This window comes from Bombina bombina, chromosome 6, assembly GCF_027579735.1.
Source record: "Bombina bombina isolate aBomBom1 chromosome 6, aBomBom1.pri, whole genome shotgun sequence".
Classification (NCBI taxonomy): Eukaryota; Metazoa; Chordata; class Amphibia; order Anura; family Bombinatoridae; genus Bombina; species Bombina bombina.
In genome coordinates, this window is record NC_069504.1 from 211,825,634 (window position 1) to 211,843,731 (window position 18,098).

Sequence of the window (18,098 nt, forward strand, 5' to 3'; positions counted from 1 at the left end):
CCAGGGGACCAGAGATTCTCTTCTCTGGTGGTTGTCTCAGGATCACCTGTCTCAGGGAATGTGTTTCCGCAGACCAGAGTGGATCATTGTAATGACCGACGCCAGTCTGTTGGGCTGGGGTGCAGTCTGGGACTCCCTGAAAGCTCAGGGCTTATGGTCTCGGGAAGAAGCTCTTCTCCCGATAAACATTCTGGAACTGAGGGCGATATTCAACGCGCTTCAGGCATGGCCTCAGCTAGCTGCGGCCAAATTCATCAGATTTCAGTCGGACAACATCACGACTGTAGCTTACGTCAATCATCAAGGGGGAACAAGGAGTTCCCTAGCAATGACGGAGGTAACCAAAATAATCAGGTGGGCGGAGGATCACTCCTGCCATCTCTCAGCAATTCACATCCCAGGAGTAGACAACTGGGAGGCAGATTTTCTAAGTCGTCAGACTTTTCACCCGGGGGAGTGGGAACTCCACCCGGAGGTATTTGCCCAGCTGACTCAGCTATGGGGCACTCCAGAATTGGATCTGATGGCGTCCCGTCAGAACACCAAACTTCCTCTTTACGGGTCCAGGTCCCGGGATCCCCAGGCGGTGCTGATAGATGCTCTAGCAGCGCCTTGGTCCTTCAATCTGGCCTATGTTTTTCCACCGTTTCCTCTCCTCCCTCGTCTGGTTGCCAGAATCAAGCAGGAGAGGGCTTTGGTGGTTCTGATAGCGCCTGGGTGGCCACGCAGGACCTGGTATGCAGACCTAGTGGACATGTCATCTGTCCCACCATGGACTCTACCAGTGAGGCAGGACCTTCTAATACAAGGTCCTTTCAAGCATCCAAATCTAATTTCTCTGCGTCTGACTGCTTGGAGATTGAACGCCTAATTTTATCAAAGCGTGGTTTCTCTGAGTCGGTTATTGATACCCTGATTCAGGCTAGAAAGCCTGTCACCAGGAAAATCTACCATAAGATTTGGCGAAAATATATTTTTTGGTGTGAATCCAAAGGGTACTCATGGAGTAAGATTAGGATTCCCAGGATATTGTCTTTTCTCCAAGAAGGATTGGAGAAAGGATTATCAGCTAGTTCCTTAAAAGGACAGATATCTGCTTTATCTATTCTTTTCCACAAACGTCTGGCAGAGGTACCAGACGTTCAAACATTTAGTCAGGCTTTAGTTAGAATCAAGCCTGTTTATAGACCTGTGGCTCTGCCATGGAGTCTGAATTTAGTTCTTTCAGTTCTGCAAGGGGTTCTGTTTGAACCTTTACATTCCATAGATATTAAGCTTTTATCTTGGAAAGTTTTGTTTTTGGTAGCTATCTCTTCTGCTCGAAGAGTATCAGAGTTATCTGCTTTACAGTGTGATTCACCTTACCTGGTTTTCCATGCAGATAAGGTAGTTTTGCATACCAAACCCGGTTTTCTTCCTAAGGTTGTGTCTAATAAGAATATTAACCAGGAAATTGTTGTTCCTTCTCTGTGTCCTAATCCTTCTTTGAAGAAGGAACGTCTGTTATACAATCTTGATGTGGTCTGTGCTTTAAAGTTCTATTTACAAGCAACTAAGGATTTCAGACAAACAACTCCATTGTTTGTTATCTATTCTGGTAAGAGGAGAGGTCAGAAGGCGACTGCTACCTCTTTCCTTTTGGCTGAAAAGCATCATCCGTTTGGCCTATGAGACTGCTGGCCAGCAGCCTCCGGAAACAATTACTGCTCATTCTACCAGAGCAGTGCCTTCCACATGGGCTTTTAAAAATGAGGCTTCTGTTGAACAGATTTGTAAGGCAGCGTCTTGGTCTTCGCTGCATACTTTTTCCAAATTTTACAAATTCGATACTTTTGCTTCTTCAGAGGCTATTTTTGGGAGAAAGGTTTTACAAGCAGTGGTGCCTTCCATTTAAGGTACCTGTCTTGTTCCCTCCCTTCATCCGTGTCCTAAAGCTTTGGTATTGGTATCCCACAAGTAAAGGATGAGTCCGTGGACTCGATACATCTTACAAGAGAAAACAGAATTTATGCTTACCTGATAAATTACTTTCTCTTGTGATGTATCGAGTCCACGACCCGCCCTGGCTATTAAGTCAGGTAGTTTTTTTGTTTAAACTACAGTCACCACTGCACCCTATGGTTTCTCCTTTTTCTTCCTAACCTTCGGTCGAATGACTGGGGGGTGGAGCTAGGAGGGGAGCTATATGGACAGCTCTGCTGTGTGCTCTCTTTGCCACTTCTTGTTGGAAAGGAGAATATCCCCCACAAGTAAAGGATGAATCCGGACTCGGATGGACTCTATACATCACAAGAGAAAGTAATTTATCAGGTAAGCATAAATTCTGTTTTTTCACATTTTAATGGCTGCTGTTTCATAAACAAATTTTTGGAGTACCATGTCGCTTCAAGTTGTTGTATATTATATAGCAGAGTTATGTAGAAAAAGTAATTGATTAAATTGGTAGTTATATTGTTAACTGACTTTTTATGTAAATGTGTGTTTCATAAGGCTGTGCAGTCCTCTGAAATGTATGAAGATCAATCTGCAGACATTGAGGCTCATACATCTGGAAATTCAGAAGTTTTTGAAATCACACCACATAGCAGCCGCACAAAAGCAATTGCAACAAAGACAAAAGAAATCGAAGAGGTAAGTTACTGTAAGCTAAAGAGTCAATCTGATGATCACATGATATCTTCTTCCACATCGATGATGTTCATATTTGTGTAAACAATTAGTTTGATATCTAAGATGCGAAAGTTCTGGAATAATTATTTTACTTCATATTTCCCTTTGTCTTGTACGTAGCTTATATTTATAGAGAACTTTTGTATGACAAGTTGTGGCAGATGAAACCAATCACAGACTGCACAAACAGCCTATTACATTCCATACAGAATAATTGGGGACTGAATTTAGTCTGTCAAGAACCCTTATTTATGAATTTGTCAAATATTTTGCAAACATGAGGCTTTCTGTACTCATCTAAAACTATAGCAGTACTTGTGTGTGGAAGAGAGGTTGAGTTTATATGGTGCAAGTAATTGTGTGTGTTTGGGGGGGTGGTATTGGGAATTGGAACATTAGAGTAAGGGAGTACATAGAAAAAAACAAAGCAAGACAATAAAGTCAACTATTTTAGAGAAAAAAATTGGAAACAGCGCTGAAAGACGGGGAGGTGGGAATGGAAAGTTACACCTATTTGGTTATAAATTCAATAATGAATAATGGCATATTACTGGTCCTTTGTATTGTTTTAGCACAAAAGCTTTCACTATTATCATGCCACAACTTCAGTAAATTAAGACCAAGATATTCTGCTTATTAAAAGTAGTAACCTCCTGCTTTAGATAATGTTGATTATTTTCTAGATAAGCTCATAATTTTGATGGTTTGAAGTACAATTTAGATTTTAAAAAATGAACATTTTTAGTTCCTCTTTTTCTTGGGGCCACAAAAACTATGGCACACATTCTTAGCTTTGTATTTTTTCCTGCTGTTGCAAAAACTAGTGAAAGACCAAATACATAAAGCAAATCTAAAAAAAATAAGAGAGATACCATGCTAACACATTTAATTTAATGAGTCCACTGGGTAATGAACACTGTATAAGAAGATGAAAGATGAAAACACATTTAACATTTACTTGGATGGGCTACTACACAGTGTTTTATTTAGTTTCTAAAGTCAAAGTCCTAAATACACACAGATTCGGGTAATAAAGTTTCAAATATTTGGGCTTTCTGCAATTGTACAGAACATTTCTTGTGATGTAACAAGCACTTTGATTTCTTGGGCATAACTGCAACCACCAAGGGACATACATGGTTTTGATAGCTTATGTATAATAACATCTCTGAATACTTTAGAAGGGATGGATATAAATTAGAATAATATTTAATCTCAGAATGACTAGTGAATTGAGCGGACGCAAAATAATTTACAGACCTCAAGAGGAAGTAGTCAAGCAACATAAATAAATGTGAATAAAATATTAATACTTTTCAATAAATATTTTATTGTACTGCTGTTGAAACTAGAAGTATGGCTGAGACCTCCAGCTGAGGAAAATCCATCAGAATTTACAGTATGTCACATTTTATTCACTGCTGTAACATAGAAACTCTGTTAAAAAGTACTTTTAGATTTGTTCGCAAATGAAAAGTTAGATCTCCTGCTTGGTAAAATATGTAGATTATGGTCCTTTTTATTTTGTATTTTCAGATCTATTAGTAGTAGTATTATCATGTATTTGTATAGTGCCGCAAAATTCTATATAAATTAATTATAAATTTATATTTTTATGTTATTTTTATTTGTTAAAAAAATAATAATGTGGTTTGTGACCAGGAAAAGTAAACTTTACATGGTATAATGATTTAAGCTGCCCAAATATTATGTATTTTATATTTCAAATGAAATAATTGAAGAAAACGTGAACACAGACATCCTACATTTGTGTTTGTTTATTTTAAAGTTGTTTTTTTTACTCAACACCAAAACATCTTTTTTTTTTTTTTTTTTTTTTTCATTCTCTACAACATTTTATCAAGGCTGAGAAGAATCAATTGGCACATTGTAGATCCTTTTAAAAAGAGCATTTAGTTGCGACTATCTCATAAAATACAGTAAAATGCATGTGTAACTAAAAACCACTCAAAATTGTCCATCTTGCTCCCATTTCCTTTAAAACTGGTGGTTTATAGCTGTATTATTCCATAGTGTTGATTTGTCAGCGCGTAAAAAAAAATGAATTACTTAATAAATCAAGTGCACAGAATAACATGACATTGAGGTTACATTATTGTTAAATAAATCCAGATTATTTTCAGCGAGTTACATTTTTTCAATTATATGCAAGTGGCTTTCTTGGGAACATTTTGAAATTGTTCTTTTCTCTCCTCGTTTAGACTTGAAAGTGGAGGTTTCATAAATGTGTTTCCAACAATTAACCAGTAAACTGAATAACTACTGACAAGTGCTAAACCTTTGGGTCATTAAATGGTTTAATGCCTCTGAATGCTAATGCTGCAAAATTTGAATTAATAACATTCAGGTCATTTAAAATATCTGGCTTTTATCAACACTGGGCACTTTTACTGGCACAGTATGCCACACAAGCCCTCTGTACAGAACTAATTCTTATGAAGATGCACTAAAGCAGTACTGCCCCCTGGGGTGGGGGAGTGGAATTACTAAGGGGGGCACTAATAGGCATAATAGGTGGAAGGGGGGCAACGAGATAAGCATAGTGGGTGCTCGTAGGAAAGGAGTGGAAGAGGATTTTAGTGGATTGCTCCAAATTTGTGCTTTTGCCTGAGCAAAGTAAAACAACTTTCATGTAATTGGCAAGAGTCCATGAGCTAGTGACGTATGGGATATACAGTCCTACCAGGAGGGGTAAAGTTTCCCAAACCTCAAAATGCCTATAAATACAACCCTCACCACACCCACAATTCAGTTTCTACAAACTTTGCCTCCTATGGAGGTGGTGAAGTAAGTTTGTGCTAAGATTTCTACCTTGACATGCGCTTCTCAGCATTTTGAAGCCCGATTCCTCTCAGAGTACAGCGAATGTCAAAGGGACGTGAAGAGAGTATCACCTATTGAATGCAATGATTTTCCTAACGGGGGTCTTTTTCATAGGTTCTCTGTTATCGGTCTGTCAGACAGAGCAGGAGCGAGCTGCACTTAATGTTATGGCGCAGTCGGGCCGGGCTGTGACTATACAGCTGGCCCGATGCGCTGAGTAAAAGCGGCATATTTTTAAAAAATTCAAAGGGAAAAAAAGCTTTTATAACAATAGTACTAAAATAATGTTATATAATTCTGCACTATGTACAGAACTATATAACATTATTTTTTAGGTTTACTGACACTTTAAGAAATATTTTTTTCTTACCTGGGGTTTAGTCTTTTTTTTCAATTGACTACTTTGTTTCAAATTGCGGGCTGACTTAGGCCCGCGGGTGCGCAAAATGCTACACTTTATTGCGTCATTCTTGGAGCAATAATTTTTTGGCGCGAAAAGCAAGTCCGTTGACGCAAGTTCGTCATTTCCGGCGTCGTAATTGACGCAGAGGTTTCACACAGGTTTGCGTCGTTAGAGACGGGAGTGTGTCATTTCCGGACATGGTTGGCGCCAAAACAATTTTAAGTTACGTTGTGCGTCATACTTGGCGCCAAATTTTTCATTATTTATTTGCCCTATTGCTGTTTGCCTCTTGCCTTTTTCTATATCAAAGGGCTATGCTATTTGCATTTTTTCCCATTCCTGAAACTGTCATATAAGGAAATTGATAATTTTGCTTTATATGTTGTTTTTTATTTTACATTCTGCAAGGTTTCTCAATTTAATCCTGCCTCAGAAGTATCTGTTGGAACTTTGCTGCCTGACATCGGTTCTACCAAAGCTAAGTGCATTTGTTGTAAAATTGTGGAGATTATATCTCCTAATGTCATTTGTATTAGTTGCCATGATAAACTTTTGCAGATAGTGTGTCCATCAGTAATAGTACATTACCGGTTGCAGTTCCTTCAACTTCTAATGTACATGATATACCTATGAATTTTAAAGAATTTGTTACTGATTCTATTCAGAAGGCTTTGTCTGCTTTTCCGCCTTCTAATAAGCGTAAGAGGTCTTTTAAAACTTCTCATAAAGTTGATGAAATTTCAAATGAACGACAACATAATTAATTATCCACCTCTGATGAGGATCTATCTGATTCAGAAGATCCTTCCTCAGATATTGACACTGACAAATCTACTTATTTATTTAAAATGGAATATATGCGTTCTTTGTTAAAAGAAGTGTTAATTACTTTGGATATTGAGGAAGCTAGTCCTCTTGATATTAAAACCAGTAAACTTTAAATTCTGTTTTTAAACCTCCTGTGGTTACTCCAGAGGTTTTTCCTATTCCTGATGCTATTTCTGATATGATTTCTAAGGAATGGAATAAGCCGGGTACTCCTTTTAATCCTTCTGCAAGGTTTAAAAAATTGTATCCTTTACCAGCAATTTCAATAGAGTTTTGGGAACAGATCCCTAAAGTTGATGGGGCTATTTCTACTCTTGCTAAACGAACCTCTATTCCTATGGAAGATAGTACTTCCTTTAAAGATCCTTTAGATAGGAAGCTTGAATCTTATCTAAGGAAAGCCTATTTATATTCAGGTCATCTTCTTAGGCCTGCAATTTCTTTGGCTGATGTTGCAGCTGCTTCAACTTTTTGGTTGGAGAATTTAGCGCAACAAGAATTGGATTCTGACTTGTATAGCATTGTTCGTTTACTACAACATGCTAATCATTTTATTTGTGATGCAATTTTTCATATTATCAAAATTGATGTTAGATCCATGTCTTTAGCTATTTTAGCTAGAAGAGCTTTGTGGCTTAAATCTTGGAATGCTGATATGACATCTAAGTCTATATTACTATCTCTTTCTTTCCAAGGTAATAATTTATTTGGTTCTCAGTTGGATTCTATTATTTCAACTGTTACTGGGGGGAAGGGAGTTTATCCAACATAGGTGTGTCCGGTCCACGGCGTCATCCTTACTTGTGGGATATTCTCTTCCCCAACAGGAAATGGCAAAGAGCCCAGCAAAGCTGGTCACATGATCCCTCCTAGGCTCCGCCTACCCCAGTCATTCTCTTTGCCGTTGTACAGGCAACATCTCCACGGAGATGGCTTAGAGTTTTTTAGTGTTTAACTGTAGTTTTTATTATTCAATCAAGAGTTTGTTATTTTGAAATAGTGCTGGTATGTACTATTTACTCAGAAACAGAAAAGAGATGAAGATTTCTGTTTGTATGAGGAAAATGATTTTAGCAACCGTAACTAAAATCCATGGCTGTTCCACACAGGACTGTTGAGAGCAATTAACTTCAGTTGGGGGAACAGTGTGCAGTCTCTTGCTGCTTGAGGTATGACACATTCTAACAAGACGATGTAATGCTGGAAGCTGTCATTTTCCCTATGGGATCCGGTAAGCCATGTTTATTACGATCGTAAATAAGGGCTTCACAAGGGCTTATTAAGACTGTAGACTTTTTCTGGGCTAAATCGATTCATTATTAACACTTATTTAGCCTTGAGGAATCATTTTATCTGGGTATTTTGATATAATGATATCGGCAGGCACTGTATTAGACACCTTATTCCTTAGGGGCTTTCCCAAAGCATAAGCAGAGCCTCATTTTCGCGCCGGTGTGGCGCACTTGTTTTTGAGAGGCATGGCATGCAGTCGCATGTGAGAGGAGCTCTGATACTTAGAAAAGACTTTCTGAAGGCGTCATTTGGTATCGTATTCCCCTTTGGGCTTGGTTGGGTCTCAGCAAAGCAGATACCAGGGACTGTAAAGGGGTTAAAGTTTAAAACGGCTCCGGTTCCGTTATTTTAAGGGTTAAAGCTTCCAAATTTGGTGTGCAATACTTTTAAGGCTTTAAGACACTGTGGTGAAAATTTGATAAATTTTGAACAATTCCTTCATGTTTTTTTCGCAATTGCAGTAATAAAGTGTGTTCAGTTTAAAATTTAAAGTGACAGTAACGGTTTTATTTTAAAACGTTTTTGTACTTTATCAAGTTTATGCCTGTTTAACATGTCTGAACTACCAGATAGACTGTGTTCTGAATGTGGGGAAGCCAGAATTCCTATTCATTTAAATAAATGTGATTTATGTGATAATGACAATGATGCCCAAGATGATTCCTCAAGTGAGGGGAGTAAGCATGGTACTGCATCATTCCCTCCTTCGTCTACACGAGTCTTGCCCACTCAGGAGGCCCCTAGTACATCTAGCGCGCCAATACTCCTTACTATGCAACAATTAACGGCTGTAATGGATAATTCTGTCAAAAACATTTTAGCCAAAATAAACACTTGTCAGCGTAAGCGCGGCTGCTCTGTTTTAGATACTGAAGAGCATGACGACGCTGATATTAATATCTCTGAAGGGCCCCTAACCCAGTCTGATGGGGCCAGGGAGGTTTTGTCTGAGGGAGAAATTACTGATTCAGGGAACATTTCTCAACAGGCTGAACCTGATGTGATTGCATTTAAATTTAAGTTGGAACATCTCCGCATTCTGCTTAAGGAGGTATTATCCACTCTGGATGATTGTGACAAGTTGGTCATCCCAGAGAAACTATGTAAAATGGACAAGTTCCTAGAGGTGCCGGGGCTCCCAGAAGCTTTTCCTATACCCAAGCGGGTGGCGGACATTGTTAATAAAGAATGGGAGAGGCCCGGTATTCCTTTCGTCCCTCCCCCCATATTTAAAAAATTGTTTCCTATGGTCGACCCCAGAAAGGACTTATGGCAGACAGTCCCCAAGGTCGAGGGAGCGGTTTCCACTTTAAACAAACGCACCACTATACCCATAGAGGATAGTTGTGCTTTCAAAGATCCTATGGATAAAAAATTAGAAGGTTTGCTTAAAAAGATGTTTGTTCAGCAGGGTTACCTTCTACAACCAATTTCTTGCATTGTCCCTGTCGCTACAGCCGCATGTTTCTGGTTCGATGAGCTGATAAAGGCGGTCGATAGTGATTCTCCTCCTTATGAGGAGATTATGGACAGAATCAATGCTCTCAAATTGGCTAATTCTTTCACCCTCGACGCCACTTTGCAATTGGCTAGGTTAGCGGCTAAGAATTCTGGGTTTGCTATTGTGGCGCGCAGAGCGCTTTGGTTGAAATCTTGGTCGGCTGATGCGTCTTCCAAGAACAAGCTACTTAACATTCCTTTCAAGGGGAAAACGCTGTTTGGCCCTGACTTGAAAGAGATTATCTCTGATATCACTGGGGGTAAGGGCCACGCCCTTCCTCAGGATCGGCCTTTCAAGGCAAAAAATAAACCTAATTTTCGTCCCTTTCGTAGAAACGGACCAGCCCAAGGTGCTACGTCCTCTAAGCAAGAGGGTAATACTTCTCAAGCCAAGCCAGCTTGGAGACCAATACAAGGCTGGAACAAAGGAAAGCAGGCCAAGAAACCTGCCACTGCTACCAAGACTGCATGAAATGTTGGCCCCCGATCCGGGACCGGATCTGGTGGGGGGCAGACTCTCTCTCTTCGCTCAGGCTTGGGCAAGAGATGTTCTGGATCCTTGGGCGCTAGAAATAGTCTCCCAAGGTTATCTTCTGGAATTCAAGGGACTTCCCCCAAGGGGGAGGTTCCACAGGTCTCAGTTGTCTTCAGACCACATAAAAAGACAGGCATTCTTACATTGTGTAGAAGACCTGTTAAAAATGGGAGTGATTCATCCTGTTCCATTAAGAGAACAAGGGATGGGGTTCTACTCCAATCTGTTCATAGTTCCCAAAAAAGAGGGAACGTTCAGACCAATCTTAGATCTCAAGATCTTAAACAAGTTTCTCAAGGTTCCATCGTTCAAGATGGAAACCATTCGAACTATTCTTCCTTCCATCCAGGAAGGTCAATTCATGACCACGGTGGATTTAAAGGATGCGTATCTACATATTCCTATCCACAAGGAACATCATCGGTTCCTAAGGTTCGCATTCCTGGACAAACATTACCAGTTCGTGTCGCTTCCTTTCGGATTAGCCACTGCTCCAAGGATTTTCACAAAGGTACTAGGGTCCCTTCTAGCTGTGCTAAGACCAAGGGGCATTGCTGTAGTACCTTACTTGGACGACATTCTGATTCAAGCGTCGTCCCTTCCTCAAGCAAAGGCTCACACGGACATCGTCCTGGCCTTTCTCAGATCTCACGGATGGAAAGTGAACGTGGAAAAGAGTTCTCTATCCCCGTCAACAAGGGTTCCCTTCTTGGGAACAATTATAGACTCCTTAGAAATGAGGATTTTTCTAACAGAGGCCAGAAAAACAAAACTTCTAGACTCTTGTCGGATACTTCATTCCGTTCCTCTTCCTTCCATAGCTCAGTGCATGGAAGTGATCGGGTTGATGGTAGCGGCAATGGACATAGTTCCTTTTGCGCGCATTCATCTAAGACCATTACAACTGTGCATGCTCAGTCAGTGGAATGGGGACTATACAGACTTGTCTCCGAAGATACAAGTAAATCAGAGGACCAGAGACTCACTCCGTTGGTGGCTGTCCCTGGACAACCTGTCACAAGGGATGACATTCCGCAGACCAGAGTGGGTCATTGTCACGACCGACGCCAGTCTGATGGGCTGGGGCGCGGTCTGGGGAGCCCTGAAAGCTCAGGGTCTTTGGTCTCGGGAAGAATCTCTTCTACCGATAAATATTCTGGAACTGAGAGCGATATTCAATGCTCTCAAGGCTTGGCCTCAGCTAGCGAGGGCCAAGTTCATACGGTTTCAATCAGACAACATGACAACTGTTGCGTACATCAACCATCAGGGGGGAACAAGGAGTTCCCTAGCGATGGAAGAAGTGACCAAAATCATTCTATGGGCGGAGTCTCACTCCTGCCACCTGTCTGCTATCCACATCCCAGGAGTGGAAAATTGGGAAGCGGATTTTCTGAGTCGTCAGACATTGCATCCGGGGGAGTGGGAACTCCATCCGGAAATCTTTGCCCAAGTCACTCAGCTGTGGGGCATTCCAGACATGGATCTGATGGCCTCTCGTCAGAACTTCAAAGTTCCTTGCTACGGGTCCAGATCCAGGGATCCCAAGGCGGCTCTAGTGGATGCACTAGTAGCACCTTGGACCTTCAAACTAGCTTATGTGTTCCCGCCCTTTCCTCTCATCCCCAGGCTGGTAGCCAGGATCAATCAGGAGAGGGCGTCGGTGATCTTGATAGCTCCTGCGTGGCCACGCAGGACTTGGTATGCAGATCTGGTGAATATGTCATCGGCTCCACCTTGGAAGCTACCTTTGAGACGAGACCTTCTTGTTCAGGGTCCGTTCGAACATCCGAATCTGGTTTCACTCCAGCTGACTGCTTGGAGATTGAACGCTTGATTTTATCGAAGCGAGGGTTCTCAGATTCTGTTATCGATACTCTTGTTCAGGCCAGAAAGCCTGTAACTAGAAAGATTTACCACAAAATTTGGAAAAAATATATCTGTTGGTGTGAATCTAAAGGATTCCCTTGGGACAAGGTTAAGATTCCTAGGATTCTATCCTTCCTTCAAGAAGGATTGGAAAAAGGATTATCTGCAAGTTCCCTGAAGGGACAGATTTCTGCCTTGTCGGTGTTACTTCACAAAAAACTGGCTGCTGTGCCAGATGTTCAAGCTTTTGTTCAGGCTCTGGTTAGAATTAAGCCTGTTTACAAACCTTTGACTCCTCCTTGGAGTCTCAATTTAGTTCTTTCAGTTCTTCAGGGGGTTCCGTTTGAACCCTTGCATTCCGTTGATATTAAATTATTATCTTGGAAAGTTTTGTTTTTAGTTGCAATTTCTTCTGCCAGAAGAGTTTCAGAATTATCTGCTCTGCAGTGTTCTCCTCCTTATCTGGTGTTCCATGCAGATAAGGTGGTTTTACGTACTAAACCTGGTTTTCTTCCAAAAGTTGTTTCTAACAAAAACATTAACCAGGAGATTATCGTACCTTCTCTGTGTCCGAAACCAGTTTCAAAGAAGGAACGTTTGTTGCACAATTTGGATGTTGTTCGCGCTCTAAAATTCTATTTAGATGCTACAAAGGATTTTAGACAAACATCTTCCTTGTTTGTTGTTTATTCCGGTAAAAGGAGAGGTCAAAAAGCAACTTCTACCTCTCTCTCTTTTTGGATTAAAAGCATCATCAGATTGGCTTACGAGACTGCCGGACGGCAGCCTCCCGAAAGAATCACAGCTCATTCCACTAGGGCTGTGGCTTCCACATGGGCCTTCAAGAACGAGGCTTCTGTTGATCAGATATGTAGGGCAGCGACTTGGTCTTCACTGCACACTTTTACCAAATTTTACAAGTTTGATACTTTTGCTTCTTCTGAGGCTATTTTTGGGAGAAAGGTTTTGCAAGCCGTGGTGCCTTCCATTTAGGTGACCTGATTTGCTCCCTCCCTTCATCCGTGTCCTAAAGCTTTGGTATTGGTTCCCACAAGTAAGGATGACGCCGTGGACCGGACACACCTATGTTGGAGAAAACAGAATTTATGTTTACCTGATAAATTACTTTCTCCAACGGTGTGTCCGGTCCACGGCCCGCCCTGGTTTTTTAATCAGGTCTGATAATTTATTTTCTTTAACTACAGTCACCACGGTACCATATGGTTTCTCCTATGCAAATATTCCTCCTTAACGTCGGTCGAATGACTGGGGTAGGCGGAGCCTAGGAGGGATCATGTGACCAGCTTTGCTGGGCTCTTTGCCATTTCCTGTTGGGGAAGAGAATATCCCACAAGTAAGGATGACGCCGTGGACCGGACACACCGTTGGAGAAAGTAATTTATCAGGTAAACATAAATTCTGTTTTTTTTGCCTCAGGATAAAAAACCTAAGGGTAAATCTAAGGCTTCTAATCGTTTTCGTTTCTTTCGTCAAAATGAGGAACAAAAACCTAATCCTTCCCCCAAGGAAACTGTTTCCAATTGGAAGCCTTCCTCAAGTTGGAATAAATCCAAGTCTTTTAAGAAACCAAAGTCAGCCCCTAAGTCCGCATGAAGGTGCGGCCCTCATTCCAGCTCAGCTGGTAGGGGGCAGATTAAGGTTTTTCAAGGATATTTGGGCAAATTCTGTCCAAAATCAATGGATTCAGAGCATTGTCTCTCAGGGGTACCAAATAGGATTCAGAGTAAGACCTCCTGTGAGAAGATTTTTTCTCTCACGCATCCCAGTAAATCCAGTAAAAGCTCAGGCTTTCCTGAAGTGTGTTTCAGACCTGGAGGGTTCAGGTGTAATCATGCCGGTTCCTTTTCAGGAACAAGGTCTGGGGTTTTATTCAAATCTATTCATTTTCCCAAAGAAAAAAAATTCATTCAGACCAGTTCTGGATCTGAATATTTTGAATCGTTATATAAGAGTACCAACTTTCAAGATGGTGACTATAAGGACTATTCTGCCTTTTTGTTCAGCAAGGACTAGATTATATGTCTACAATAGACTTGCAGGATGCTTACCTTCATATTCCGATTCATCCAGAACATTATCAGTTCCTGAGATTCTCTTTTCTAGACAAGCATTACCAATTTGTTGCTCTTCCATTTGGCATAGCAACAGCTCCAAGAATCTTTTCAAATGTTCTGGGAGCCCTACTCTCAGTAATCAGAGAACAGGGTATTGCGGTGTTCCCTTATTTGGACAATATCTTGGTACTAGCTCAGTCTTTATGTTCTGCAGAATCTCACATGAATCAACTAGTGTTGTTTCTTCGAAAACATGGTTGAAGGATCAATTTACAAAAAAGTTTCTTGATTCCTCAGACAATTGTCACCTTTTTAGGTTTCCAGATAGATTTAGTGTCCATGACTCTGTCTCTAACAGACAAGAGATGTTTGAAATTGGTTGCAGCATGTCGGCACCTTCAGTCTCAGTCATTCCCTTCAGTGGCTATGTGCAAGGAAGTTTTAGGGCTCATGACTGCAGCATCGGACGCGATTCCTTTTGCTCGTTTTCACATGAGACCTCTCCAGCTTTGTATGCTGAATCAATGGTGCCGGGATTATACACAGATATCACAATATCCTTAAATCCCAATGTTCGACACTCTCTGACGTGGTGGTTAAATCACCAGAGTTTAGTTCAAGGGGCCTCCTTTGTTCGGCCGACCTGGACTGTGATCACAACAGATGCGAGTCTTTCAGGTTGGGGAGCTGTTTGGGGATCTCTGACAGCACAAGGGGTTTGGAAATCTCAAGAGGCGAGATTACCAATCAATATTTTAAAACTCTGTGCAATTCTCAGAGCTCTTCAGTTTTGGCCTCTGTTGAAGAGAGAACCGTTCATTTGATTTCAGACAGACAATATTACAACTGTGGCATATGTCAATTATCAGGGTGGGACTCGCAGTCCCCAAGCTATGAAAGAAGTATCTCGGATACTTTTTTGGGCGGAATCCAGCTCCTGTCTAATTTCTGTGGTTCATATCCCAGGTGTAGACAATTGGGAGGCGGATTATCTCAGCCGTCAGACTTTACATCCAGGGGAGTGGTCTCTCCATCCGGATGTGTTTGCTCAGATTGTTCAGATGTGGGGTCTTCCAGAAATCGATCTGATGGCTTCTCATCTAAACAAGAAACTTCCCAGATACCTGTCCAGGTCCAGGGATTCTCAGGCGGAAACAGTAAGGATGACGCCGTGGACCGGACACACCTATGTTGGAGAAAACAGAATTTATGTTTACCTGATAAATTTCTTTCTCCAACGGTGTGTCCGGTCCACGGCCCGCCCTGGTTTTTTAATCAGGTCTGATAATTTATTTTCTTTAACTACAGTCACCACGGTACCATATGGTTTCTCCTATGCAAATATTCCTCCTTAACGTCGGTCGAATGACTGGGGTAGGCGGAGCCTAGGAGGGATCATGTGACCAGCTTTGCTGGGCTCTTTGCCATTTCCTGTTGGGGAAGAGAATATCCCACAAGTAAGGATGACGCCGTGGACCGGACACACCGTTGGAGAAAGAAATTTATCAGGTAAACATAAATTCTGTTTTCATGGTGTTCTTCTCATAAATTCTCTTGGCATTCTTTTAGAATTCCTAGAATTTTTCAGTTTCTTCAGGATGGTTTGGATAAAGGTTTGTCTGCAAGTACTTTGAAGGGACAAATCTCTGCTCTTTCTGTTTTATTTCACAGAAAGATTGCTACTCTTCCTGATATTCACTGTTTTGTTCAGGCTTTAGTTCGTATTAAGCCTGTCATTAAATCAATATCTCCTCCTTGGAGTCTTAATTTGGTTTTGAGGGCGTTACAGGCTCCTCAATTTGAGCCTATGCACTCTTTGGACATTAAACTACTTTCTTGGAAAGTGTTGTTCCTTTTCGCTATCTCTTCTGCTAGAAGAGTTTCTGAGCTTTCTGCTCTTTCTTGTGAATCTCCTTTTCTGATTTTTCATCAGGATAAGGCGGTTTTGCGGACTTCATTTAAGTTCTTACCTAAGGTTGTGAATTCTAACAACATTAGTAGAGAAATTGTTGTCCCTTCCTTGTGTCCTAATCCTAAGAATTCTTTGGAAGAATCCTTACATTCTTTGGATGTGGTGAGAGCTTTGAAATATTATGTTGAAGCTACTAAAGATTTCAGAAAGACTTCTAGTCTATTTGTTATATTTTCTGGTTCTAGGAAAGGTCAGAAGGCTTCTGCTATTTCCTTGGCCTCTTGGTTAAAGCTTTTGATTCATCAAGCTTATTTAGAGTCGGGTCAGGCCTCGCCTCAGAGAATTACAGCTCATTCTACTAGATCAGTCTCCACTTCGTGGGCTTTTAAGAATGAAGCTTTAGTTGATCAGATTTGCAAAGCAGCAACTTGGTCTTTTTTGCATACATTTACTAAATTTTACCGTTTTGATGTTTTTGCTTCTTCAGAAGCAGTTTTTGGTAGAAAAGTTCTTCAGGCAGCTGTTTCAGTTTGATTCTTCTGCTGATATTTTAAGTTTTTCTTTTCTTTATGAGAATAACTTATATTTTGGGTTGTGAATTAATTTTTCAGCATATGGCTGTTGTTTATTTTTATCCCTCCCTCTCTAGTGACTCTTGCGTGGATTTCCACATCTTGGGTATTTGATATCCCATACGTCACTAGCTCATGGACTCTTGCCAATTACATGAAGGAAAACATAATTTATGTAAGAACTTACCTGATAAATTCATTTCTTTCATATTGGCAAGAGTCAGTGAGGCCCACCCTTTTCTTATGGTGGTTATGATTTTTTTGTATAAAGCACAATTATTTCCAGATTCCTTTGTTGATGCTTTTTACTCCTTTCTTTATCACCCCACTACTTGGCTATTCATTAAACTGAATTGTGGGTGTGGTGAGGGGTGTATTTATAGGCATTTTGAGGTTTGGGAAACTTTGCCCCTCCTGGTAGGAATGTATATCCCATACGTCACTAGCTCATGGACTCTTGCTAATATGAAAGAAATTAATTTATCAGGTATGTTCTTACATAAATTATGTTTTCCCTGTGTGTATTTGATGTTTTAATTCTCTTTGCCAAGGCTTTTTCCTTTATGATAATTCAGGTTTAATTTACATTTTTCTCTCAAAATTATAAATTGTAGCCATTTATACTATAGGCTTGTCTTCTTTGTTTTACCAGCGCTGTACATTAGCATGCACTATTAACATTAACTGCAAAGTTTAAAATCATTGTGTAGTAGCAGGAAGCACAGCAAAGGCATGTTGCCTTTAAAGGGACAGTCAACACTAAAATTGTTATTGTTTAAAAAGATGGATAACGCCTTTACTACCAATTCCCCAGATTTGCATAGCTAACATTGTTATATTAATATACTTTATAACATTTAAACCTCTTAATTTCTGCCTGTTTCTAAGCCACTACAGACAGCCTCTTATCACATACTTTTTTATTAGCTTTTCACAACAGGGGAGTGCTAGTTCATGTGAGCCATATAGATAACATTGTACTAATGCCCGTGGGTTGTGGCAGACATTGCACTAATTGGATAAAATGCAAGTCAATAGATAATAAATATACCCATGTTGGCTATGCAAAACGGGGGAGTGGGTGATAAAGGGATTATCTATCTTTTTAAACAATAACATTTTTTGAGTTGACTGTCCCTTTAAGTCTTATGTCATCAGATAATCTGGTGGTGCACTAGATAACTTTGGGAAGTGGAATACACTTACTATAAAGCTGATTTATTATTGCAGTAGTACAACCAACTGCAGATCTCTGACTCTGGCGATTTAGCACCCCTGCTAAGCAACATGAAAGTAGAGACTGGAAACTGGTATCACTTTATCAATTAGTAATTACTAAATGTGCTTTATAAGACTCTTGCACAATGACTATTAACTTTAAAACCCTAGCATCAGAAGATATAGACAATAAAGATATAATACAATTAAAAAAAAATGAATAGGTTTGTTACTCCTTTAGTTTGTATTGTGTCATTAACCTTATTAGGGGTTGTGCAGATGGTGAGTTTATAGAACAAAGGGGGCTGTGATCTGAAAAGGTTTGGGAACTACTGCAATGGGCCACACAAGCCCTGTCAGTGGAATAAGAAAAAGTATT

At 40.4% G+C, this 18,098-nt stretch overlaps 1 protein-coding gene across 1 annotated transcript in view; it reads left to right on the plus strand.

Moving 5' to 3' along the window:
* The window catches only part of PPHLN1 (periphilin 1), a 385,299-nt gene that overhangs the window by 152,278 nt on the left and 214,923 nt on the right, over positions 1–18,098 (plus strand). The window contains exon 9 of the mRNA XM_053716731.1: positions 2,491–2,631. Within this exon, the coding sequence (XP_053572706.1) occupies positions 2,491–2,631 (141 nt within the window). The remainder of the gene's footprint in view (positions 1–2,490; positions 2,632–18,098) is intronic.